At 42.8% G+C, this 27804-nt stretch overlaps 1 protein-coding gene across 1 annotated transcript in view; it reads left to right on the forward strand.

Annotated features, from left to right (window-relative positions):
* LOC122797951 overlaps window positions 1-27804 on the forward strand; it is a 209002-nt gene that overhangs the window by 146208 nt on the left and 34990 nt on the right. The window contains exons 3-4 of the mRNA XM_044066472.1: window positions 14911-15020; window positions 25219-25296. Of these exons, the coding sequence (XP_043922407.1) occupies window positions 14911-15020; window positions 25219-25296 (188 nt within the window). The remainder of the gene's footprint in view (window positions 1-14910; window positions 15021-25218; window positions 25297-27804) is intronic.

The following is a 27804-nucleotide window of genomic DNA, read 5'->3' on the forward strand; positions in this document are numbered from 1 at the left end:
CTGGCTAGGCTTATAAATGCCTTTGGGCAGATAGCCTAGTACCCACCTATGAACTTGTGGAGATTGCCATTAGCTAGATGTAGTAATAGGGGAAACCAATGCTGCCTTAGCCAGGAGGGAGTAGTCAGCAAGATTTGAGGCTGTTCCTTCTGAATTTTCAGTAGGACTCTGTATGAGAGGGAAGGGGGCAATGCATAAGCGTACATTCCCTTCCAGGGGATTGAAAGAGCATCCGCCTTCCATGCGTCTGGGTGTGGTGCCTTGGAGCAGAAGGTTGGGAGCGGTCTGTTCATGGGGAGGCAGAGATCCACATTTGGAATACCCCATTGATGGACCAGGTCCAGAAACGCATCCCTGTTAAGCATCCACATGTGAGACAAGGTCATGGTCCTGCTTAATGAATTTGCCATCACATTACCTGCAAAAGGGATGTATACCGCTTGGAGGAGGATCTGTTTTTCCAAGGCGTGATTTCCCAGACCTGCAGTGCCAGCCTGCACAGGAGGCAAGACCTTGTCCCCCCCATTTGTTGATGTAGCACAGCAAAGTGGTGTTGTCTGGGTACCACCTCAGAGTGCCTGGTAGAAGCTGATCCTTGAAAATTATCAAGGCTCTCATTTCCTTGATATTGATGTGGTCTTTCTGTTGTGAGGTTCCATGTGTTCTTCACTCTCCATTCTTCTAAGTTTGCACCGCACACTGTGTCTGATGCATCTGAGAAGAGATCCTGGCTGGGGGTGGTGGTTGTAAGGATAGGCCAGGATTTGACTGTGTTTGGTTTATTCACCAATTCAGTTCTCTGGCCAGGCATGGGAACATGGGGCTCATGAACTCCAGGTGATGAAGGTGTTGCTTCCAGATTGTTCATAAGTACCACTGGAACTTCTCATGTGAAGCCTTGCCAGATGGTACCATGGGGATGGGTCAAGGCCATGAATCCTAGGATTCTGAATTCCCTGGCTGAAATCGCTTTGAGAGGAAGAATTTCCCTGAAGTAAGCAGTGAGAATCACATTTTTTTCTGGGGGAAGGCAGGTCATCATTTCCCTTGTCAGAATCTGACATCCCTGGAACACCTTATCCTGTTAGGGTATTGGGGATGATTTTTTTTTTAGGTTTAATGTAAACCCCATATCTGTAAAGAGGGAGATGGTAAAGTCCAGGTGTTGTAAGGCCATGGTACTTGATGTAGCCTGAATGAGGATGTCATCGAGGTAGGGAAAATGTTGTATTCCCCTGTGTCCTGGCAAAGGCCATGACTGGGGCCAGACATTTTATAAATACTCTTGGGGCTGTAGAGAGACCAGATGGTAAAGCACAGAACTGAAAGTGTGCAGAGTCCACTAATAAGCGGAGGAATTTTCTGGAGAGGATGAATTGGGATGTGTAAGTAGGCATCCTTTACATGCAAGGATACTAAGAAGGCCTTTGGAAGGATTATAGGAAGCCCTGTGGAAAGATTAGGGGCAGAACAGTAGGTAGGGAAAGCATCTGAAAGGAGGGAACACAGAGGAAGATGTTGAGGTGTGATAAATCCAGAATTGGCCTCTGGGGACCAGGAAAATTATTAAGTAGAACCCTTTCCCTCTTGCAAGAGAAGGGACTTCCTGAATGGTTCCCTGAGCAAGAAGTTCCTGTAGGACTGCAGGGAAGAATGGTAGTTGATATTGGGGATCTTGTTTGAGGCATGCCTTTGGGAGTAGGTCTGGCCTGCCTGCTTTATGATAGGACCCAAGAGTCTATGGTAACCTGATGTTCATCGTGCATACAGCTGCAGTCATAACAGATGGGTTTTCCTGCCGTCGGGCGGGTCCTCGGTCGGCCGAATTCAAAAGTCTGGGTCCGGCGTCGGTTGTCGTCACTTCTTCCCTGAAGTCAGTGCGACAGGGGTATAAAAGAGCCAGCCAACTCCATTTTCTTCAGTCTTTCTTGCCGCGCGGTGCCCGAAGCAGAAGCAGTTCGCAAGTGCCGGTCGGTCAGCTCCTGAGATTACGAATATCTGCAACCGAAGTCTTCTTGAAAGCTAAGTACCCCATTGGGGAAACTTTTCTTGCCTCAGACTGATGTCAGACAAAGTTAATAATTGTATTTCATGTGGGAAGCAAATACCGCATAAGGATTTTCATTCCCTCTGCATTCCTTGCTTAGGCCCAGACCACGACGTCTCGGCCTGTCGTTTTTGTGCTACATTCAACAACCGCACCATTAAGTGTCGGGTGGAGTTCGCCCAGCACTTTTTTGGCAAAAAATTTAACTATATAATGTCGTCGGAAGCTCCGACTCCAGTTTTGTCTAAAAAATGCAAAGATAAGGACTGACACACAAGGTCCGCGGCCTCTACCGACACCACGCCAAAGCAGACTGCAGGTGGTCCGGTTCTCAGCGAGGTGCCTACGCAGCCCCTGACTACCGACGACACTTCATTGGCGGTGTCTTCTGTACCCGAGGTCGCAGGCTCTTCGGCCCACACCCCGACTACAGATACCGAAGCCACTCTTGGCGGTGAAACTCAACAGGTCTGCCTCCTCTCAAGGTATCTTCAGGCCCTCCTTCTTTTTCCATCAAGGCTTTCACTAAGTCTAAGACAGCCATGCATTCTAAAAAACAAACCCCACAAGGCCCTTCTCAGGGCCCCATGCCTAAAAAGCAGATGCTCAAAATGGCTGAGGACTTAATTACTCCTTATCAGGGGTTCTCAAACCCCCCCCCCCCTGGAAAAAAGGCCCAGAGTGGAGGAAGAATCCCCCTCCTCGGACCAGGCCTCCATTATTTCAGAACATTCTGATGACCAGGAACTTTCATACTCCCCCTTTGAAGATTCTGATGCAGAGGAGTCCATTCCTTCTGTCTCCCCCTCTGAGGATTACTCTTTTGGGGAAACCTTGCATACCTTGAGGGAACACTTCCATTGGGAAGGCCAAGAGTACTCAGACTCCAAGAAAAGGCTTAGGGATTTTCTCTTGCTCCCTCAGCACAGGCCTCTGGCTATACCTCCTGTCTTGGATATCCTTGATGATGTGTATTCGGAATCCTGCCTCAACCCAGATTCTTTGCCTCCAGCTCCAGTCAAGCCGGACAGGTATTACCAGGTTCCTGACTCACACCAATTCCTATACAAAAGCCATGCGGCTGACCCAGTAACTCTCACAGGGCCCCAAGGGAATTAAGGCCTCCACTGCTAAAAATCCATTACCGTCAGAGAGGGATTCCAGAGCCTTAGAAAGGTGGGGGAAAAAGGTATACACCTCGGCCACCTTATCCATGAGGGCATTAAACTGTCAGTTCCATATGTTAAAGTACCAACAGTTTCTGTTATCACAGTTGAGAAGCAAAATGTCACAACCTGAACAACCGGATTTGAAGGAGTTGCAGGATTTGATACATAGTACAGAGCAAGTAGGTAAACATACCTTGCAATGTGGTTTTGATGCTTTAGAAGCCTCATGTAGAGCTGCTGTTACAGGATCAGTCATATGTAGACATGCTTGGCTTAAAGAGCAAACCTTACCAGATCATGTCAAAGCTAAATTACTGGATGTACCTCTGCAAAAAGATGTATTGTTTGGTGTTAAAGCTGAGGAGGTATTAAAGAAAATGGAGGAAAAGGCAAAATCAATGCAAACAGTGAAAGATTTCCTACAGGTACAACCTCCGCGTTTCAGTAGAAATTGGCGTTCAAAAAATTGGTCCTTTCCAGCCGCTGTCAGACCCCAAAGAGGTAGATACAGGCGCCCGAGGGGTAGAGGGCAATCTCAAGGATCGTGGCAGACAATGGCAAGCACCTACCCAAAGAGGTAGTGAGGATAGTTCACAGCCATTCAGAAAGCAGAACCAATGACTTTCCCCTTTGCATGCCAAGCAAGGCTCAAATGGCAGCACCTTTAGGCGGGAAACTAGCACCATTTTCAAAAAATTGGCATATTGTCACAAAAGACAAATGGATCCTGGACATTATAGACAGAGGCTACAGATTCCACTTTCACACCCTTCCAAAAATGAGAGGCATGCCAAACCTGCCACACAAAGGGAAGAGGCACAAAAACAAATTTCAGCTCTCATGGACATGAAAGCTATTAGAGGTACCTGCACAAGAACAGGGTCAAGGTTTTTATTCCAGACCATTCCTGGTACCAAGGAAGGGCAAAGATTGGAGACCTATTTTGGACCTATCCATCCTAAACACTTTTTTACTCTTACCAAAATTCAAGATGCTCACATTACAGCAGCTTCTTCCCATGGTGGGCAAGGCGTCTTGGCTGGTAACATTGGACCTCAAGGAGGCATACCTGCATGTCCCAATCAGACAAGATTGCAGAAGATACCTCAGATTTCTTGCAGGTTCAACACATTATCAATTCTCTGCATTGCCCTTTGGCTTATCTACTGCGCCAGAGTGTACACAAAATGCCTGGCATCAGTAATTGCCTACTGCAGACTACAAGGGATACAAATATACCCATATCTGGACGACTGCCTGATCCAAGCGGACAGCAAGCACATACTTCTGAAGCATCTGGCTTTTGTAATAAGGTTGTTGAATTCCCTGGGATACACAGTCAACAAAAAGAAATCAAGGCTACTACCATCCCAAACAATAATTTTCCTGGGTGCCAACTTGGATACAAACACCCAGATGGCCTACCTCACGCCAGAGAAACAAGGGCAACTAACTCAATACTTCAGAAAAATGGCAACTTTCACCAGGCTGACTGCAAGGAAAATCCTGCAGGCTCTGGGATTCATGGCATCTTGCATCCTTCTAATCCCATGTGCAAAGCTGCATATGAGGAAACTTCAATGGTACTTGAAAAACCTATGGTCTCAGCACAGCCACAACTTGAAAACAATATTACCACTAATTCCATGTCTTCAAAAGGAATTTCTGTGGGGGCTCAAGCATGCCAAAGAAACACAGGTCTCCCATTCTGCAAGCCTCAAGCAAGCCAAATCATCACAACAGACACCTCGGATTACACCTGGGGGGCGCACATGACAAATTGGTGCATTCAGGGCAGATGGTCCCAAAAGGAAAAGCACCTACACATCAATCAAAAGGAAATGCTAGCAGTAATAAATGCTATTATAGCTTTCAAAGACCTGCTGCATCCAGGCCAGCTATTGATAAGGACAGACAACACCACAGTAATGTGGTACATAAACAAACTGGGAGGAACCCATTCATACCCCCTATGCAGGCTAGCCATGTCTCTTTGGAACATGGCTCTAGAATTGCAAATCGAGCTTCAAGCACAGTTCCTGTCAGGCAAGGAAAACACACTGGCAGACAACCTAAGCAGAAATATGACAGATCCACACGAATGGAAGTTGCATCCTCAAGTTTTTTCAAAGATAATTCAAGCATGGGGAAGGCCAGACATAGATCTCTTTGCCTCCCACAGAAATCAGCAATTGGCAAAAGTCTGCTCAAGGACCTTTCATCCACAGGCCTGGAAAGTGGACGCACTCTCAGTTGGACAACAATGATAGTTTATGCCTTTCCACCTCTTCCTCTGCTGACCAAGGTTCTATTAAAAACCAGAGCAGACAGACCACAGATGATTCTCATCGCTCCAGACTGGCCAAGGCAACACTGGTACCCACTCCTGAGGAGCCTGACGCATTCCCCACCATGGATCCTGCCTCTAATGCCTCTTCTGCTGACTCGGCGCAACTTCAAAACTCTTCCCAGTCAGCTGAAAACACTCAATTTAGCCGCATGGAAGATTCCTTAAAATCACAACAGACCCTACTCTCCAAGGAGGTACAGGATGTCATTTTGGAGGCCAGAAGACCACCTACTAGAAAAGCCTACTCCGCCAAATGGAAACGGTTTTGTGCTTGGAATGAGAAAAAGGGCCAGAACCCTGGAATATTGAATTTACCTCAAATATTACAGTACCTAGCTGAGATGCTAAGCAGTGGACTTTCATTCTCTTCCATCAAAATCCATGCCTCAGCCATTTCTGCAGAATACAACACTGATCTTCCTTTATTCTCTCACCCTCTCTTAAGACAGTTCCTCAGAGGGGCTAAGAATATTAAACCCCCAAGGAAACAACCAGTGCCTGCTTGGGATCTCAATTTCATTCTAGAGAAACTGACTTTACCTCCTTTCGAGCCAGCTGCCTCATCAGAACTACAATATTTGTCCTGGAAAGCAGCCTTCCTGTTGGCTATCACCTCAGCTCACAGGGTTTCAGAACTACAAGCCCTCATGGCTGTGCAACCTTTCATCATTTTCCATCAGGACAGAGTTTCCTTACGAACCAACCCTTCCTTTATGCCAAAGGTAGTATCCAGGGTAGCCTTGAATCAGGCTATTCACTTACCTACCTTTTACCCCAATCCTCAAAACAAAGGGGAGAGGCTACTACATTCTTTGGACATTCACAGGCAACTACGTTATTATTTGGACAGGACAAAGCCTTTCAGAAAATCAGAGCAACTCTTTGTGTCCTATGCTACAGGGGCTCAAGGGAAGCCTATTTCCAAACAGACTATCTCAAAGTGGATAGCACACTGCATACGCTTTTGTTACTCTCTTCATGGTAAAACTGTACCTGCAGGCATAAGGTCTCACTCCACTAGGGCCACAGCTACCTCTGCAGCTTTCCTCAGGGGGGTTCCTACCAAAGATATTTTGGAAGCTGCCACTTGGAGTTCTGTGCATACTTTCTCCAAGCACTATCACCTGCCTTTATACTCCAAATCTAGAGCAGGTTTTGCCACTGCAGTTTTGCAGGGCATCCTGGCTCCTCCTAGTTCCACCTAGTGCCTACCACCCTTATTTTAGCTTTGGGATTCTACCCATCTGTTATGACTGCAGCTGTATGCATGATGAACACAGTACAGTTTTGTACCTACCATAAATGTAGATGTTAGAGTGCTAATACAGCTGCAGTCCAGGTTTCCCTCCCTCCTTCCCCTCTGGAACAGGCCTAATGGCTAACACCTCCTCATACATCCTGATTGGGGTATTCTTTTTATGGTGTATTTGCTTGCAACTACTGTTTTTTGATTATACTGCATTGCATTGTTGCATAAATTTATGTATTGCCTTCCTTCTGGGGGCACCTGACATCTGGGGCAATAAAAACTGAAGAAAATGGCGTCTGCTGGTTCTTTTATACCCCTGTCGCACTGACGTCTGGGAAGAAGCGACAAAAACCGACGCCGGACTAGACTTTGGAATTCGGCCGACCAAGGACCCGCCTGACGGCAGGAAAACCCATCTGTTATGACTGCAGCTGTATTAGCACTCTAACATCTACATTTATGGTAGGTACAAAACTGTACTTTTCCAGGTGGGGAGGGATAGGGAGAGATGCATGGAGAGAGAGGTATCTGGGTCAAGAGCCTGGTAGTCACAGGCTGTCAGGCTTCCCCTTAAAGGGCTGTTTTGAAGGAGTGGAGGGAACAGACCTAGAAAGGGGCTGTTTCCTGTGGTTCTTTCTGGTTTTAGCTGGCACTTTCCTAGCTGTGGGCCTCACAAAGAAGGTTTTGGCAGGGTAATTTCTTTGGAAACGTGGGACTGGGGAGACAAAAATATGTCTCCGTTCCTGTAGATCCTTACCTTTTAGTCTAGACAGCCTTGAAGAGGTCCACAGCATTTGTACCAAACAAGTCTTTATTGTCTAGAGGAGCATCCAGGAGTTTAGATTTGATGTAATCAGGGAGGAGCTGTAATCTAAGCCAAGAGCATCTCCTGATGACAGATCCAGAGGCAGCAGCCCTGGATGAAGCTTCGGCGTCATAGCTATACTTAATGGAGTGTTTGGTTACTTGGGTGCAGGAATTAAGGAGAGAAGATGTTTTGGCCTTGGCTGGGGAGTCTGGGAGCTCCTCCAATTGTTTGACCACATCTGCCATCTGAGTCAAAGAGCATTTAGCCATGTACGTTTGGTAGTTGATGGCTCTTGCTAAGGTGGCAGAGGTGTATACTTTTATCCCAGGCGCTCCATGGGTCTGCTCTCTATATCTTTGGCAGTAGAGAGGTGGAGGGAAATGATTTAGAAGTTTTGTCAGCAGCCGCAGTAGTAACTGAAGGGTCTGCAGATGGGGGCTTTGTTCAGGAATTTAGCTTAATCAGGGACCTTATAGAATCTATCTGGGCATTTGGGTGCAGGGGGCTGCGAATCAGAAATTTTTGAAGCAGCCAGGAAGGCATCAAGGTATGACGGGTATACGGGGGGGGGGGTACAGCAGAGGGGCTGGGAAGCCCCAATTGGAGTAGCTCATAGCATCTCTTTTGGGTCTCTGACCTGGCTGCTGTCCCACTTGAAGAAATGTTGCATTTGTGTAATAGTCTCACCAAAGGTGAAGTCCTTTCCTGGGGAGTGTGTGCCGTTGGGACCCCTCTGGGGAAGCACGTCCCAGAGGAAAAGTAATTTGAGAAGAATAAGTGAGGAATTCCTCATCTGAAGAATCCTGTTCTCCAGAGTAGACATTGGGGCCAGATCCCTCGGAGATAGAAGCCCACGGAGCCTGGACTGGGTTTGTGCCTGACGTAAGGCCAGGAAGGCGTTTTAGAAGGCCTTGGGTGAAGGCCTGCCAAGTCCAGAGGTTTTTCGGGAGGAGTAGACAGAGGATGAGATATGCTTATTCTTTTAACTAATAGTGTAGACCAACTCGGCTACTAATAAAGTTTTCTCTTTTTATGCGACTCCAGTGTCGAAGACTCTGAGGTACGATGAAGGGTCTGAGGGCTGGATGCTAGCCGGCACTCCGCAAGAATTGAATGCCTGTGAATCTCTCCTGGATGTGACCTCTGTAGTACCAGTTTCCTCTGGGCTATCCGACAAAGGAAGATCCGAGGACTCTGGCTTGGACTACGGGCCTTCACCGGCCTTGAGAGGTATGGCTGGAGTGGGAGGGCACAGCAGTCTGTTCAGGCCTAGACTTTCTTGCCTTCTTGACTGGAGGTTTGTCCAAGGAACCAGACGTCGGATCCATACGAGAAGCTAACCGTTTAAGTCTCTGGTTTTGTAGGTCAAGTTTCAAAGCTCTTGAGCAGCTTCTAAAGGTTTTGTGGAATTGTGGTCTTGATGTTCTTAGTGTTTTATTGTTTGGGTTATCACTTGTGGGTTATTCTTGCTGGGTAGACCTCGGCCGGTCCAAATACCAGAGTAAAGAATGGCCTTTCTGGGCGGGAAAGGGGAAGAAGGCCTGCACTAACTACACTACCCAAACAAACTCTACTTTTTTTTTTTTGTCTAACTGAGAATGGGGCAGTAAGGAAAAAGGGTCAAAAGTATACCCAAAATATACACAAGCACAAAAAATACCTGAAAACTGTCCTACCAGCCTGGAGCTCAAGGGGTCACATTGTAGGCGAAGCCACGGCAAACTTGATCTGAGGGAAGGAAGGAGATGCAGTGGTGTTATGGGTAAGCGGAGGAGCTTGGATCTGCTGGTGAAACTGCCGTCTCTGATCCGGTCCGTATCCGAAGCCCACAGGTTGATGACTAATGAAGTCTAACAACTCAGATGGAAAGTTATGGTAACTACATTACTTCTTTTTTGATACCTTGATTATCTTTTCTTAATATGGGCAGGCAGTGTTGATCAGCTACACATGTTTATTGACTAACTGGAACAGTCTGCCAGTAAATACAATACATTTTTTGGATGTGGAAATTACAAAGGATAAAAATGGCAGTTTTAACACCACTATGTACAGAAAACACACCTATTGTAACACTTTCCTATACTGTAAAAGTTGTCACTCTGCCCACAGAGAGGGAGGTGTTCTCTAAAGACAGTTCATAAGAACCTCAAGACTGACATCAGAGGATATTGTATGTAAAATGGAATTTGACAAATTTAGTCATGTTTCTCAAACGTGGATTCCTGGACAGTAACCATCAGTATGTACAAATTTGCAGTGAAAGGAGTGAAAAATTCACTGCCGTTATCAAAAAGGGCTTGTATAAGCCCAATTTAGACATTCAAGTCAGTAAACCAGGTAATGACGCACAAAATTCACACACTTCAGCAAATATGGTTTTGCATTATTCTGTAGTCATGTGATATACAGAATATTACAAGTAAAACCTGGAGAATCCTGCAAGGGGATGAAAACCTTAAAGCATGCTTTGGGAAACAGGTTTTACTTTTAAAAATGGAGCAAATATTAAAGGCATTCTGGAAAGATCATATAAAACATGCTACAACGGGTTGATTAAAACTAACAAATGCAGACTTTGTAGTCAATGCCCATATATTGACATAGAAACTGAAGGTCTCTACTTGATAAAATAAAAAAAAAATAGTTTACTAAAAGAAAACTATTCATGTTTCACAGACAAGGTGGTATACCTGGCAAGGTTTTGTACATTTCCCGCTTTCTGTTTGGGAAAAACAAACAGGGTTAATAAAAGGATTTTAAAGAATCCACAACGAAGATAGCCAGCAATCCAATGGAATAAAACATATTTATTATCCAACACACTAAAAAAACAGTTGTTAGTACTCTAGCGCCTCGGCCCACAGGCCTAGGAGACGAACAAAAAAAACTGATATCAATAAATACTGCTAACCGTTAGCAGCAGTTAAACAATAATCCAGTAAAAAACAATTATTCAAAAAATTACAAGAGAGATTTAGAGCTACATTGCTTATTAAGAGCAGTAGGTGTCATAACCATATTTTAAAATAAAAATGTTTTCTTTATATACCAATTTATTTTTCAAATGAGTTGCATTCTCAGCTGAAACATGTTCTAAAACACAGCCTCTCAGATACATATAATTCCCCCATGAACAGTATTAAAATGAAACGCTACTGGACGTTCAGACTAGTCCTGATGTGCTGTGTTCTTGCAGCCTAACTTTAAATGATCTCTTACTTTTCCCAATATAAAAAAGGCTGCAGGAACATCTCTGGGCATAAACTACCCCTTCTGTATTACATGAGTATTCTGCTATTGGTTTAAATCTAACACCATTAATACTATCAAAGGATCTAACTACATGGTGGCATTATGGAGCAGCGACCACAAGCCCATGTTCCAAAATTACATATTTTGATATTAAATCCCACTTTAGGTACACAAAATTTATTATGCACCAACATATCTTTTATGCTTCGTCTCCTCTTCAAAGATACCAGAGGAGTATGCCATAAATTCTTAACGCAACTTTTTCCTCTAAGTAGAAAAGGCCAATAATATTTAATAATATCAACGGTCTCACCAATCAAGAAATTAAACACTGTTACGAAATAAACCTTTAATAAAAAGATTTATCAGCACCTGTATAGTATAAACACGAATGATAGTAAAAGTGCCCTGGCCAGACATGCAGCTTCTTGTGTCAATTTTAGGATGTTTTTCTATACTTGAAAAGATAGTCAGGCTTGTATAGTGGTGCCTGGCAGAATCAACGATTGCACACACACATGGTTTGGCAATAACGCCTGTATGCCACAAGTCCACCTGACTTGAAAGAAGCTATTTTGATCACTATTGAATTGAAATTTAGAGCTGCTAAGTTATGATCCGAGTGACAGTATTTGTTGTTTTTTTACTATTTAAGGATGTTTCATCCTAGATTTTCTTACTAGTTTTTTGTTTTAGATCAGCACAAGTTTTTGTCTAGAAAAATTCAACATGAATTACTTGTTTGTTGGTTCTTTAATGTAATTGGTGGGTTTTTAGTTTTGAAGCTTTTGATTGGTGTTTTTACAGGGGGTGTCTATTTGAATGTCTTTTTATATGGTTCAAAGTCATTTACGAGTTTTTAAATGGTCCAGTGATGTCTATTGCATGCATATAAATGAAAGCGCCTAACTTATTAAAAGTTCTTTTAATACTTTAACCTGGATGTTTTTTTTTTTACTTTGATATGTACAGTATTCATTGACAAGATTTCTCGCATCTTGCATTTAAAATACCCCTGAGTGTGCACTGTACAAAATTACATGCACAGGCAAAGACATTTTTAACTGAGTGGGTGTGTAAGCTTTACAGTTCACACACAAGTTTAACACAGTAAGCAAGTTTCCAGTTTTTCTTGGCTCTTTCAGAGATGCATTTGAATTCCCAATTCTATAAATAATGGGATTGATGCGTTGTCTACTGATTATTCAGTAATTTCTCTGTTGCTGGTCTTCTAATCCTCTCCATTTCCCAACACTAGTCGCTGCTTCAAGTGAAGGTATTCTTGATTTTTTTCCAGTCGGCTCTTTTGCTTTTTCTGTCACTTGAGCATTTACCTTTTGAATACTGGAAAATGCTTCACTGGCATAGTATTTTTGCAAACTTTGTTGTCAGAAGAATGAGAAGCAGTCTCCGTCCTGCTTACTAGGTCACCTTTTGTTGGCTAAATATTATTTCTTCCTGAGCCTCTTCTGCATCCAGAAATGTCTGATCTTCCAGGAAAAAAAAAATTGAAGACCTCTGAAATACAGCAGCTTGACTGTCGCACCTTCTTCATGATACTCTGATGGGTAGGATAAAGTTGTTTCTCTTCTAACTGGTATACAGCGAATAATCATTTTCCACATGCATCCTGATGTCCCCAGTTTTTAATAATCTTCCCTTCTACCACTCTTTTTCTGTTGCTTAGATGCATCTTTAATAACATTGGTTTTGGCTGTTTTCTTTTGCCTTCTCAGTTAAATTCTGCTGTGGAACACCAATCCAGTTTGTTAGTCTGTACTTTTATAAAATGAATGCAGTGTGTTCCTTTCAGTTTCTCTGGTACATCAGAAGATATCTGGTTTACTCTGCACACTTTCTCCCCAACTCCGTTTTTACTTGGCCAGCCTTTTCTTTATTGCAGTTTCTGATTTTTGCAGGTTTATTGTTTCTTTTGAATAGTTCAAGCTTCTTCCATTTTCTAGCCTTTTGTTATTTGTCTTTATATATTTTCAGTATATCAATTATAAATCAAATGCAGTCAGAGGTGGTTTAAAATGTTTTGCTCTAAATTACTGGAAGCTATCTCTAGTACCAGAGCTGAAATATAGACTACTTTTTCTTTGATCAGCTGCAAGATTCTTCCAAACCATTTTTTTCTTATTCTTTGGTTGAATTTTCTTTAACTTTTTCCTGATTCTGATTTACTGATGTCTAGTTGGTGTAATTGCAAGTCACCAACTAAAAAATCAATAGCTTTTACTGTCTTTTCCCCAGTTTTCACACTTTCAACCCTTCAGTGTGCAGCAGTCATGAGTCTGAAGTAGATGGAAAAAATAGTCTGACTTGGCTATACCCACGCTTGGAAAATACAGATGACAAGGTCCCAAAAACTGGTTTGGGCAGTCATTGCAGTGGTTTGAAGTCCTCAAAACACAATTAGAATTAATGCAGGCTGTATACAAGGACTCATGTGGCATGTCAAACCACTGTCAGAACTCTTGAGGGATTTCCAGTGGGAGTGGGTGTGCACCAGGTCTCAGCTCAGAGCCCACTGCTGTTCATACTAATTAATGGACATTATTAACAATTAGGTCTGAGGGGATAGAACAACAAATCTGCATTCTACAGACTGTGGTACAACCAGGAAATTCAGCAAATAGTGGGCTGGAATGCAAAACTGAAGCACATGAGGTGAACCTGTGTATAGACGTGACAGCTATGGCAACAAATGAGGGAATCTAAAGACAATGAACACTGAGATAGAATGGAAAGTAGTGGAACGGATACGTTTACAACTTCAGATGTCTGGGAAGGGTAGCTAAGGAGAATGGAACTCTGAATGAGGAGGTCAAAGCTGGAACCAGCGGTGCTGCAGCCAACTGGCCCAAGGTGTCAGGACTAGTGTGTGACAGAAGAATGACCTAGAATCTGAAAAAGCTGTAGAAAACAGTGCTACAATCGGGCCTGTTTTATGGCGCAAAGCTGGGCAGTGGAGGTAGAGCAGTGAAAGCTTTGAGGTGATGGAGTTGAAGTGCCTGAGATGTATGGTAAGATGCACACTGGGGGACAGATGAGAACCGATTATTGTGGTTTGGTCATACGTGCAGAAAAGCAGAAGACATGGTAATAAAAATTTGCAAGAGACAGGAAAAAGGCAAGTGGAAATAAGAGATGGATGAATTGTGTGAGAGAAGACCTGCATCAGTCAGGCATGACCGTTAACGTAGGACAGTGGCTGTGAATTGTTTGAGGTGATAACAGCTGATGCATCACCCTCACCTGGTGTGGAAGGGGGGGGGGTTGATTGTATGTATCCAGTAGAGAAAGATGACAGAAACGTCTGGATGTGTTGGTGGTAGTGGAGTTGCAGGAGTGAAACTTGTTCTTTCAGAAAGTTGAGACAGAATGGAAATTTGGAGATGAGATGTTAGATCAGGTATTAGAAAATGTTTTTGCAGTGAATTTCGCATTAAAATAGTGGCAGAATTCAATAACGCACAAAATACATACAATGAGCTATGAAAGGATTTGGACAGTGTAAAATGTTTTTTAATTTTATGTTGTTTAGAAAGCAGGACAAATTCCAGATTAAGTAGGCTCTCTTATACTAGTGTTCTGTTCCATATGTGTTGTCCATTCTGTGGCCTTTAGCACTGAGTGCAGTGCATGACCAGTGCCCTGAGAGTCACGTCTTCCACTTGAACTGATCAGAGCTTTGGTTCCATGCTCTCTTGTGAGATCTGTTCATTATTAGTTCAGTTTCCTGCTTTTGTATCTGGCAAGCGGACTAGAGACTGACACAACTGTGGCTGGCACTAGTCTCAGTTTGCTGGTGTTTAAAGAATCATTTTTATTTATGCAAGAGTGGGCATTGCACTCATATTTACTATAGTTTAAACCAGTCCTGTAGCCGAAAGGATTACTACTCCTTGAGTTGTACTGCTTGTGTAACTGAATACGTTTTTTTGTTCACTTGCCTGTGTTTGTGGGAAAAGACGCACAGTAGTGGAAGCTTTCTTACTCTAAATATGTGTTTATTTGAAATTTTAGGTGAAATTGTTCTACAGGAAGGAGATACTGTTACATTTGGTCATCCTGAAGGCAAAATAATTAGTCCTGGCACCAAAGTTCGACAGGCCAGCTCAGAATATTATTTTCTGGTATAGTACAATATTTTATGTTCATTGTTTTGATATGTATGGATTTTAAAACACTTTCTTATTTAAGCAATTAACATATTGCATTATCTTTACCATTGTCTGTACACCAGAAACCTCTCTATACAGTTTAGAGGAGGAGGACGTGATCTTTATATGAATCACCATTGCAGTAATGTTCATAACAGATGGAAGTGGGCCAAAATGGCAGGTGTTCGCCTGCAGCCAAGTTTGAAATTAGCTTGCTCCTTCTTGAAGCAAAAAAAAACACAACAGTGTTCTAGATAAAAGGAGTCAGTCAGTATGCACCACCACCTTCATTTATTACTGTGTCTGTGTCCTTACTGCATTTCCACGTGAAGGTTTGTGGTTTATGTCTGGTCTTGGCCTTAAAGTTCCAGTTTGTAGAACTCTCTGAAAGCGAAGTACCCCATTGGAGAAATATTTTCTATGACTAGTTTTGTTTAGCTTTATTTTCCTTGTGATGAAAGATTCCCAGTGAAGGTTTTCTTCCACTTCCTGTGACATGCCTCATGCAGGTGCGGGTGCAGTAGCAGGTGCCTTATCCTACGTATTGATTTGCATTCCAAGTGCCTTTTTTGTTTGAGAGAGAGTCTTATAGGAAGCTAGCAAATTTGTGTGGATTTCACTCTGAAGATCCTAAAAATAACAAAGCCTCTCAATACGTAACTGGTACAGAAAAAGGCGGAGGCTCTCTCACAGCCATAACAGGTAACAGCTGTTTGATGGGGCGGGGATTCTAGTGCTATCATGAAGAGTTATCAGAAGGAATTTTGTCACAGATAACTACTCATGAGTGAGAAGACACTAAATGATTTGACCTAGGTCCAAAAGACTTCTCCCCTTGCATTTAGCAGGACAATTAATTCCAAAAGTAGTGAGATGGTTTCTCAGCTGTTTGAAGCCCTTCATCCTTTTTGAGTGGTGGCCTTTGCATGAACCCTTTTGAGGTAGCAGATCAGCAGCTTCTAGCATGTTCTCTCACATCTTGTTCCATGCTATAGTTGCACAAGGTGTGGAGGTAGACTGCAACTGGTAGATAAAAAAAATTTGGCTCTTCTGACTAGTAATACACAGTATCCATTTTGGGGACAAGTCACACCTCCAAAAAGGATCATTTGGCCAAAACATCAACCATATTCCACTGATTTACTCTGTATTCCCCAGCCATAATGAGCAGCTTATACTTGTGATGCCCCAGGCCTTGGAAGGGCCAATGATTCTACTTATAATCCCACTTTCTTACACTGGAGAATTTTGCACTGTGATCAAACTTGCAGCAGATCTCTGCCCCTACTTCCATCTTTGGCATTGAGCCCACAAAAAAAAGAACTTCCCTCTCTAGGTTCTTTAGAAGATGGCAAAGACTGGGCATATGCCTCTGGGATGTTGTCTGTTAGGTATGACATGGACGATAACAAAAAACTGTTTCCTTAAGCTCATTGCATGAGGATGTTTCATTCGAGGCTATTCTTGGTTACAGAAGGGGATACTTCATACTGGAGGCCAAGGAGAGATGTCTTGAGATAAAAGGATGACTGGGTAAGCTAAAACTTATTACTGTACCCCCATGTTAGAGGCTCATCCTCTCAAACAGCCTCTGTTGATTCCAACAGACCTCCCTGTATTTATACAGGATTCCAGTAGTGAATGTGGCTGGAGCATTCATTGAAGGGCTTTAGAGCCCCTGGCAGCATCACAGTGATGGAGAGGGTAGGATGCTAGATGGGTTTGTGGGGTAGACTACAAATCTGCAGGCCTGACATTCTTGGTCACCAGTTGCCCGACCCACATGGCTAAATACAAAAAGAGGCTCTAAAAACAAGTTGAAAAACTACCATGAGCGATCAGGGAGAAGGCCCTGAAGGTCGATATTTCCAGGATGGGCCATATGACTAGGAAGGTGGGCAGACATGTTAAGGTATGTGGTTATACCATTGCAGCATGAGGAGGGACAGTAAAAGTATCTGTCATCAAGGCATGCTTGGTTGAGAATTCAACCCCTGTTAGAGGATGTTAAAAGAAGCGCCTTACTGTCCTTGTGGATAAGACTTTCCTAATTGAAGTCTTCCACACAGGATTTTTTTTTTTTTTTTTTCAAAAGTTTGGAAGTGAAGAGGAAGACAGTAGAGATGGCTGTACATAGGAATGAGTAGATGGAAAAATATACCCTCATTATCCATCCTAACATTTGTTGATGTTCTTAGTGTTTCACGGTTGCAGTCATTACATTTGGGTTATCTGCCTGCTGGTAGCCCTCCGCCGGCCTGAATACCAGAGTCTTCGGATTTCTGCGTCGGATGCTGTCTCTTCTTCCATGACGTCAGGTCGTCAGGAGTGTAAAACATGCAGCCAACGCCATTACATTAGTCTTTCTTGCCGTTCGGTGCCCGAAGCAGTTTGCAATTGCTGGTCAGCAGTCTCCTGAAATTTTTGTTTTTGAGTTTCATACTGAAGTCTTCAAAAAAGATAAGCACCCCATTGGGGATCCTTTTTCTTGCTCTAACCAATGTCAGTAAAACTTAATTGTCTTACCTGTGGAAAGCAAATACCTCCCAGAGATTTTCATTCATACTGCATCCCCTGTTAAGACCCAGACCATGATGTTCCTCGCTGTCAGTTTTGTGCCTTGTTCAACACCCGAACTATTCGTCATCAGGCTATTTTTGCAGCGAATTACTTTCGTACTCTGTGTACTCCGAAATGGCTTTGTTAAGCCATCCGACTACCGATCTTCCGAAAAAACGTAAGGATAAAGACAGACAGACCGCATAGGTCCAAAACTGCCGATGACTCTTCCATTAAGCTAGTCGCCAGTCCACAGGTACTTAGTGCTTTTGCAGCCCCTGATACCCGCTACTTCAGATTCGCAGGCCTCTACTGAGACCAATTTGGAGTCCAGTATGCCACAAGATGCTTCTTTGACTATGGAACTTGCGAATGTCTTTACTACCTTTGATGGGTCTGGAGCCACTGTGCAGGCACCGGCTTTTGAGGGTGTATTCAGGCCTACAGACATTCATATTAAACTGACGCCATAGTTTTCATCCAGGCCAAAAACTCACACTACGCCTCGAAAACCGAACAAACTGCTCAAAAACAAATGCTTAGAATGACTGAAGACCTTATTACCTTAATTAGGGGAAGCCATCCTTCCCTCTCTGAGACCTAGAACTGAATTTCTTTCCGATTCTTCTGATCAGGAATCTGATACTTCTGTTCCTTCTGATTACCAGGATTTGCCCTGATCTACTTATGATGCAGATGATTCCATTCCCTCTGCTTCCCCTCCAGAAGATCTTTCTTTCGGTGAAACCTTGCATACTCTTAGTGAGCATTTCCGCTGAGAAAGCCAGGATTACTGAGTCCAAAAAGAGACTTGGGGAATTCTTACTTCTGCCTCAACACAGGCCTTTAGCCAGAAAACCTGATAGGTACTGCAGAATACCTGACTCTCTGTTCCTCTTCAAGAATCCTTCTGCGGATCCAGAGACCATTTCACAAGGACCAAAAGGCATTAAGGCTCCTGCTGCCAAGAATCCTACCCCTTTTGATAGAGATTCTAGAACCTTAGACAGATTGGGTAAGAAGGTATGCACTTCTGCTACTTTGGCCAGTAGAGCTTTAAATTGCCAGTTTCGTATGTTAAAGTAGCAGGATATTATGGGACTACTTAAACAGAAAATTATGTTGATTCCTGACTGTGCTGAACACAAAGAATTGAAAGATTTAATGCATTCTGCAGAAAAAGTTGGTAAACATACTTTGCAATGTGGTTTTGAAGCTTTAGAAGCATCTTGCAGGTCTGCTGTCACTTAGAAGGCATGCTTGGCTTAAGGAACAAAACTTGCCAGATCATGTTAACTGGATGCTCCCCTAAACCAAGATGGCCTTTTTGGCAACAAAGCAGAAGTCCTCAAAAGGATGGAGGAAAAAGCTAAATCTATGCAAACTGTTAAAGATTTCCTACAAGTACAGCCTCCCAGATTCAGTAGGCATTGGCCTTCAAAGAACTGGTCCTTTCCAGTCCCTTCCAGGCCTTCAGTCCAAACCCAGGAACAGCAGACCACCTAGGCTACAGTCTCAGGATGCGCACAGACCTAAGCAGTGGGGGGCTCCCACTTCCAAAGCAGGGAGAAGTAAGCCACCCCCGTACAGAGAAGTGGCACAATGACTTAACCTTAACCCTTCGGGCTTCACAGGCATCAGCATGCAGGATCCTACATCAATTCCTGAGTGTTATGCTACAACATCCCAGTAATTGCATACAGTTTTCCCATCCACTTGAGGACAGAGTAACAACCATGTAGGATTCTGTCCTGTAACACACTTCCCTGAAGTTCTAAGTGCCATAGACTGCACTCACATTTAAATCAAAGCACCACCTGGGGAACAGGGAAGGGCGTGCATAAAGAGAAAGGGCTTCCACTCCATTAACTGCCAAGTCTTATATAATGCTAAGAGAATCAATCCTGAATGTATGCTGGCAAGCCAGGCAGTTACCATGACTCGCATATCTGGCAGAACTCCCCAATTCTATCAGAGATTTTCCAGGGAGGATGTTTGCTGGGGGATGCAGGTTATGTACTGGAGCTGTCGTTGAAGGCGCCTATCAAAAGTGCACACCCACCCACCAAAGAATGCTTTAATGAGGCACACATTGAAACAGGAAATGTCATAGAGCATGTGTGTGAGCTGCTGAAGTCAGTTTCAGTGCCTAGATGCATTGGGGGCCCTGCAATACAATCCCTGTACGTATGCTAAAATATTCAGTGTCTGTGTCATTGTTGACAGTATTATTCTGAGAACAGCTTTAGCAGGAACACCAAGGGGAAGGGGCACACGCCCCACCACCACTGCTGTCAGGGTCACTACAACAACACGCAGATGAGGAGTCAGAGGGGAAGCAGAGCCACCAGTTGCTGTGGGTGTAGGTAGATGTCGGCATGCACAATATGCCCTCGCCCTGGCCAAGTGGCAATCAATAGCACACATGCTCACCACCTAAGGGGGTAAAACCTTCATCCTATGCACATACATACCGTAACATTTATGCCAGACAATGCTTACAACATTTACTTATCCATGTAATGGTTGTATATTGCAAGCATCACAGAGACTCACTCCCAAAGTTCAACACTTGTAACTACTGGACTATGTGTTGAACGTGGAATAGGAAAATGAATGTCTAAGAACACAAATGAATGACCGATCCTGGCATACTGTTACTTGCTAATGTTCATAGGTAGGTACTAGGCTACAAGCCCAGCCAAAAAGGTACCCTGGCTTTTGCCACCCAAGAAAATTATTTTCCTGTGCCACTGTCTAGCAGAGCCATAGAGGTGATCCTCTGGGTGAATTTCCTATTTTCCATCCAATCATCCAGATTTTTCTTGAGTGCTAATGAGGAGCTTTGTTTAATATAGATAGGTAGTTTATTCCAGTGTATCCCGCCGGCATATTCTGTTTATTGTGGTGACAAGGTTTAGGTCCCTAGAGCGTGTAGCTTGGAGGGATTGAGATTTCTTTAAGTGGAGCATGTCCACCAGCTCTGGGTTTGACATAGCTTTGTATGTTAGGCAGAGATCACCTCTGAGTAGGCGATATGTGACTGAGTAAAGCTGTAGTTTTTTGAGACTGTCTGCGTATAGCATCAGAGGCCGGTAATCCTCTTTGTGAGGTATTTCTGCAACCTTTCCAGTTGTAGATGTCTTGTGAGGTACATACCAAAAGGGGCGTTGTACTCTAAAATGGATCTGAATGATGAGTAGAGGGGAACAATGACCTCTTTTTTTTTTTTTTTTTTTTTTTTGGATGAGAAACCTTTTGTGATGAGGTGCACCATGTAGAAGGATTTCCTGACCACTGTGGCGATGTGATTATCAAAGGAGAGACTACTGTCCACTTGTGTCTCAAGGTCTCTTATCACATTTTCGGTGTTAAGTATACTACCGTCTATGTTGTAGTTCATGGGTACAGAGTTTTTACCAGAGGGGATGATGGTGCACTTTTTGGCATTGAGCTTGAGGCCATTGCTTTGACACCAGGCATCTGTCTCAGTGAGGCCCTTTTGTAGGATGTCCACATCGTTAGGAGTTTCGATTATGGCTCCTAGTTTGCAGTCATTTGCGAACTTAGTTAGCCAAAAACCTTCTGTGTTAGCCTGTACTTCAGAGAAGTAGATGCCAAACAGGAGAGGACCCACTTGTCACTGGTCTGTAGTCGGATTTGGAGTCTGCTACTTTCACAGTGTAGGTTCTGTCAGTGAGCCAGTTGGCAACCCATCTTGTGACATAGGTATTTATACCTAGTTTAGTGAGTTTATCTATAATTCCAGAGTGGGGGATGGTGTCGAAAGCCTTGGCAAGATCTAGATAGGCTGTGTGAACCACCTTACCCTTGTCTACGGCTTTGGTGACTGCTTCAAAGAAGTCTATCGGGTTTAGGTGACATGATCTGCCTTTTACAAACCTGAACTGGGTGAGGTCCAGAGTTTGGAGATTACCAATGTCTTTGTTTATAAGTTCCATGATACGTTCCATGGCCTTGCAGACCAGGCTCGTCAGGCTAATGGTGGCGGTAGTTCCCGGAGTCCGTGGTGGCTCCCCCCTTGCAGAGTGGGATAACAGTCGCTGTGCGACATTCAGCAGGCACAAAACCTGAGGTGGGGCTATGATTAAACATGGTACTTAGGTGGGGTGCCAGTTCGTTCTGTAGTTCTTGTAGAACACAGCCTGGGATGTTGTCTGGTCCCATGGATGCTGTGTTCTTGGCTTTGGAGAGTGTGGTTTTTCTGTGCAGCCATGATTACAGGAACTTTGCATTCTTCCGTTATAGAGATGGGCTCTTTTAAGGGGGTGAGAGGGGAGTAAAGTTAGCACTGACCCTATCTGCCAGGATGTTGGCAATATCAGTTGGGTCTGTATATTTAGTGCCATTGTGCTGTAACTCTGAGCAGATCTGAGTGTTGCCATTGAGATTCTTGACAGTGCTATAGAATGCTTTATGGTTGTCTTTTAGAATCAGTGGCGGTTTTGTTTTCGTAACTAGCTTTGGAGGATTTTATCAGGGATCGCAGCTTCTTACTGAGGCTGACAAGGGAGCTCCTCCACTCATGGGATTTTACTCTTTTGTAACAGTTTCTTCCTTCTGTTGTACAGTTTGTTTATGGCAGGGGACCACCAGATTGGCTTCCTTTTTTTGGAGGATAGCGTCTTGGCTTCCTTTTTTTGGAGGATAGCGTCTTGGTTCTGTTTGGGATAGAACGAACCATGCACTCATGTAAGTGGTTGTAAAGTGCAATTGTGTAGAATTCAGTAGTCATAACTGTATTGTCCATCTGCATGGGTGTCATGAAGTTCACCACTTCTGTCTTAAGAAGCATGAAGTTGGCACTGGAGAAATTTTTTACCATGGTTTCCTTAATGGGGGGTGGAGGCAGGATGTGGATATCTAGGGTAATTAGCTTATGGTTGGATCAGACCAATGAGGCATTGACTTCAGGTGTGTAACATCGGTCACTCTTGTTGGTAATGACTAGATCTAGGATATTGTTGCCCCTGGTGGGGTGTGGATAACTTGATCCAGGGCATTGGAGTTTATGAATTCTAGAAAGCGTTGAGCGAAATAGTTGGTACATGAGTAGTTTTCCCAGTTAATGGTGGGGTAGTTGAAATGGCCCATTATTAGGGTGTTTGGTTGAACCCTAATATCTTCCAGTACATCAAGAAAAGAGGAGTGGGAATCCTGGGGCATGGTGGGTGATCTTTAGCAAGCTACAATTTGGATTGCTGTTTTGCCCAGAGTTAGTTGCACTTGGATAACCTTGGATGTATTATGCTGAGTAACTAGTGTGGAGGTGTGGATATCCTTAATGAATATGGACACACCTCAGCCTTTGGTGTTCGGTCCAGGTTACATGGTCGAAAAGTGTAGTATGAGTTATAGCCTGGTAGTGCATGGGTGCTGTCTGGAGCCTTGAACCAGGTCTCGGTCACTGCACAGATATCTATGTTCTCCATTTTAAGGAGTGTCTCGAGTGAGTGCATTTTGAGAGTTAGACTTCTAGCATTGAGTAGCATCATCCTCAGTTTTTGCTTGCCTGTTCCTGTTAGGGTGGTGAATTTGTCATTTGAACCTTGCCTAAAAAAGGTACTATAGGGGTGGCAAGAACCTTAGCCAGTATCCGGAATCCCAGGGGTGACAGGTGCAGGCCATCTCTGGCAAAGCATCGTGGTCTGTCGACCATGTCATACCAGACAGACAGATACTGGATCCCTTTAGAATGGTACCAGAAGCTTAGCCAGTTGTTGAAGTCAATCATTTTGTCCTTGTACTGTGGCATCATTCTGGGTGATGGCAGGTGATGGCTTGTGATACAGGGTTGTTGTGTTTGTAACGTATCACACTCGCACACAAACCAATGTTTGGTTCAAAACAAGGAATACCAATGGGGGTACTTTATTGTTTACCAATGTGTTTTGTGAGCAGCCGGAAGGGCACTGCCATTTTGAGATGTCTCTTTGGAAACCCATATTCCATAATTGTTTGGCACCGACTGTGCAAATTTTTGTAGAGCTTAATGTGGGGAGACAAAAGTAACTGTTCCACCTGGGAGATGGGCCTTCAACTGGGCATGGTAGTACAACCTATATGCCCACTTTACTTATCTGCAAAGTCTTACAGTTGGCCGAAGAGGTCTATTTACATTCATATTGGCCAAATCGTCATACTGGCGTATTACCCAAGAATCTCCTATTTTATTTTAACCATCTTGCCAGGATCCCACAATTTAGTCAGTATTCTGTTCCTCACAGTATAAGATTTAAAGCACACCAATATGGGCATGAAAGTGCTGAGGGGTAAAAACTGTGTGAACATTTCTATTTTTATTTCTTGAGGTTGGTCCTGTCCATATAGCTGCCTGATTGGCCATGTGTTGCAAGAAGTGTGTATTTATGTATGCAAGTATTGCATGCATTTGTTTATTGGGATGGTCCATCTGGGTAGACAGGATAACCCTTTTCAGTGGAGGCCTGGAGGGACTCCACAGTAAAAATAGTAAAATAATAGGTAATACATTTTGGACAGTAATATACTTTCAGTCAATATAAGTTAGTAGTCTGATAAAGATTTTTTGCACTTGATATATGAATGGTACACAGTAGACTAAAAGTGTCTTACTGTTACATTTGAGGACCAGAAAATGAAAACTGGTTTGTGGCAAAAAAAAAAAAATACAAAACAAAAAAAAAAGTGAATTTTGAGGTTAACAGTAAGTGTGGGAGGTTCTGTGAAGTTCAAAGAGCAGTAGATCAGATTGTGATTGTAATTATACCAGAAGGAGGACTATGAGAGCCAATTAGTGAGTAGAGAGGCCCAGAAAAGAAGATGAGTATTTCAGGTTACTGCTGGAGATGTGCAAGAACATAGCCAAGTATTTTTATATAACAGTTAGTGTAGTTTGAAAGACTTGTTTTCTAATATTCTAAGAGAGCGATGGAATTCTATTTCATAAAATAATTTGCATAATTACTCTTTGTTTCACAATTAGATTACGCATGATTCAGTGTTGTATTTCTGTATGTAATTTGTTTACGGCAAGCGCAAAACTCTGCTGAGGTTTCTTCTCAGTACAGAAGAGGGCACTCTCTGTGGGAGCCTCTCACTTCTGAATGTCAGTACTTGTGTTCGCATGAAACCAGCAATGGCTTTTGTAGGGAAAGAGAACAGCTGTGCAAAGTTATGTGATGAAGGTGGTTTCACTGATGAATATAATGCAGGTGGTCACTTCTGTGAATTTCTGCTCTGGTGAGTATGCTAAACAACTGTACTGTATTCTCTTGGCTACATGCTGTAATATTCTGGACGTTTAGCAAAGTTTCACATGGAAAATGCTATTGTACATTTTAGGAATTGCATGCAATGTAGCAAACTGTAAGAACATGTAAATTGTGTGGAGATTGTTGGGGAATCTACTTGAATTCTTCATTGCCCCTGGATATATGATTAGGTGAGAAACAGAAAAATGGAGAAAATGATTGTCAGACGGCATAGATAAATCATAGCTACTCTATGCATTTAATTTCTTGTAATTTACTTTGTATGATGGCCTTAAACGTATCATAATAGCACATTTTTCATGCAACTTTTCTGAACTTGTTTTGTTCATTTTTTTAAGTTTCAACGTTGTTGCTGTGATGCTGATGGAACATCACCTCTTCCCTCTACAGTGACGACATGTACAGCACAAACACAGGTAAACGGTGTATATTGAAGCAGATTTGGGCTGGTGTGACTACGTTTGGAGCAAGAACGAGTTTGCCTGTTTTTTTTTTTTTTTTTTTTTCCAAAGGAGCTTGATAGAGGTTTCAGTTTTGAAGTTTGTTATACCCAGATTCATTCAGTTGTAAAGCTACAAGATTAACAAAAAATTTTCAGTGAAGTATAGTCTTTTAGCATGTCTTTTGCATGTGGCCATACTTGCTAATCTATCCTTTTTAGAAAGGAATGTGAATTTGACTTTCATTAAATTCACTTTTCATAGATTAGCTGTTTAACAGGTTGAGATTGCAGACGAGATGGGGAAAGAAAAATTGTCTTTATTTTAAGGCTGTATACTGTCTTTTAGTATGTTTAGGAGTGTGGGATGGGGGAACAAGAGGTTGGCTTCCTGCAAAAGAATGCTTCTTATCATGCAGTCAAGATGGCTGTGTTGGTCATATATGATTACGGAGAAGGAAGAATCTGTGCTGTAACTGAAGCCTAGGAGTGGAAGAGATTGGTGCTGTTACTGTGCACCCTGGCAAGAAGATTGGCACCTTAGTAGGAGAGAGTACCAGTAGGTTGAAGGAGATGGTGTTAGCAAGGTTAAGGAACCATTGTACTTCTCTGTGTCACACACACACACACACACACACATATATATATATATATATATATATTTATTTATTTATTTATATATATATATATATATATATATGTGTGTGTGTGTATACGTCCCTTGAGTTTGATCAAACATTTCTTTGACAAACACAGGGGTATGATTTAATGTCGATAGTGCAGATGGCCAAACAGTGGATATGTCAATAGTGCATATGGCCGAATGGTGGATATGTTGACGGTACAGAATGTCAGTGCAGGTAAATAGGGTTTTGTGTGTGTGTGTCTCTGTTAGGGTCAGGGGTAAGTGAAGGATGGGTAATGTGTGTGAGTTTGTGTATTTTAGGGTTAGGATAAGGACTAGGTTATGGGATAGATGTATTATTGTATGTGTTTGTGAATGTGTGTCTTGTGTAGTGGCATTGTTACAGGGAAGGTTTTCATGACCTTCTGGTGTATGGTTAATGGGTGAAGGGGCAGCATTAGGGTCACCATCCATTACAAAGGTGGTGCAGGTGGGCTGGCCCGTCTACCCCTCCTTAGTAATGGGTGCTTGCCCTAACCACCTACACCTGAAGGTCATCCAAACCTTCCCATAATACTGCCACTATTCAGACACATTTGAGGCTAGTGTTCCAGTGTTGCAGGGTATTTTTAGTGTGAGTATCAGGAGAAGAAATAGTTTTCCTTTTTCAATGTTTTTTCCAGTATTTTATGTGATCAAACTTATTTTTTCCGTGTTGTATGTTCGACATTAGGACATTTCAGTCATACACAATACGCATGGGTTTGTATGTGTTTATGTATATTGTTGGGTTTAGTATTTAGGTACTCTTTTTTTTCTCCTTTTAATATGCAATAATTTATTTTTTGCTTGTTTATATATTTGTTTATGTATGCATTCACATATTACCAGGAACATCTGACTGGGAAGAAGCCCATTTTCAGCAGAGGCCTGGGAAGAAATACTCCAAATTAATATACATCATTTTGAAACAATTATTTTTCAATCTTGAGAAATGAAACAAAAACATCTGCAGTTTAATAATTAACAAATTAGAGGCGATATAAAACATTTGATAAGAACTGATGCAAGTTATGTGAGAATCATTTAATATTTATAGAAATTTTAGACTGTATTAGGTTCGTCTAATACAAACAGGAATTACAGTATGAAGTTAGGAAAATCAGGCTTGTGTTATATTTGGAGAGAAAGTAACGGAAGAAAACTTGATAGAAGTAAGGAGGTGAAGGGAGAGTAAGTAGGTGGAAGGAATGAAAAGGTACTTGCTCACATTTAGGGATATCATTTATCCTGGTTTTGAGTAAGAACAGAGTCAGACTTTAGCAAGAAAGTCTTTCAGAGTTTTGAATGATAGAAGGGAAGGTATTGCTCTAACGGATACAGGTAAGGAGTCTGAGGCCTTGGCAGCCTTTTATGAGTACAGACAGTGCCCAACAGATTTGAAAAGTTTGTAGACAGGCGTTTTTGGTCACTGGATCGCAGTGACCAACTGAGAGTGCTGGACAAGCAGATGGATGCTGGTTAATTTTATAGATAGTAAGAAGCTGTGTTGATGAGGTAGTTCTAATGAGTTTAGGCTTTTTAGTGCTGTACAGGGGTGGGTTCTGAAAGGGGTATTTGCTGCAAATTTATCAATTTTGTTGCAGCATTGTTCAAGTTTTTAATTTCTGTGCCATAAAGAAGTATGAGGAGGAGATGAGTAGTGGCAAGTGAATTTTTAGTTGCGTCGGTTTGACGCCCCCGCAGTGGCCCAGTAATCAAGGAGCCTCAATCCTCACCACTAGCACCAGTGAGGGACGTACACAAGTACAATTTCCCTTGAGAGCACACTGAGATCACAGTCGGTCTGGGGCTGATTTC

The sequence above is a fragment of the Protopterus annectens genome, chromosome 3.part1 (genome assembly GCF_019279795.1).
Source record: "Protopterus annectens isolate FY-2018-M chromosome 3.part1, PAN1.0, whole genome shotgun sequence".
NCBI lineage: Eukaryota > Metazoa > Chordata > Ceratodontiformes > Protopteridae > Protopterus > Protopterus annectens.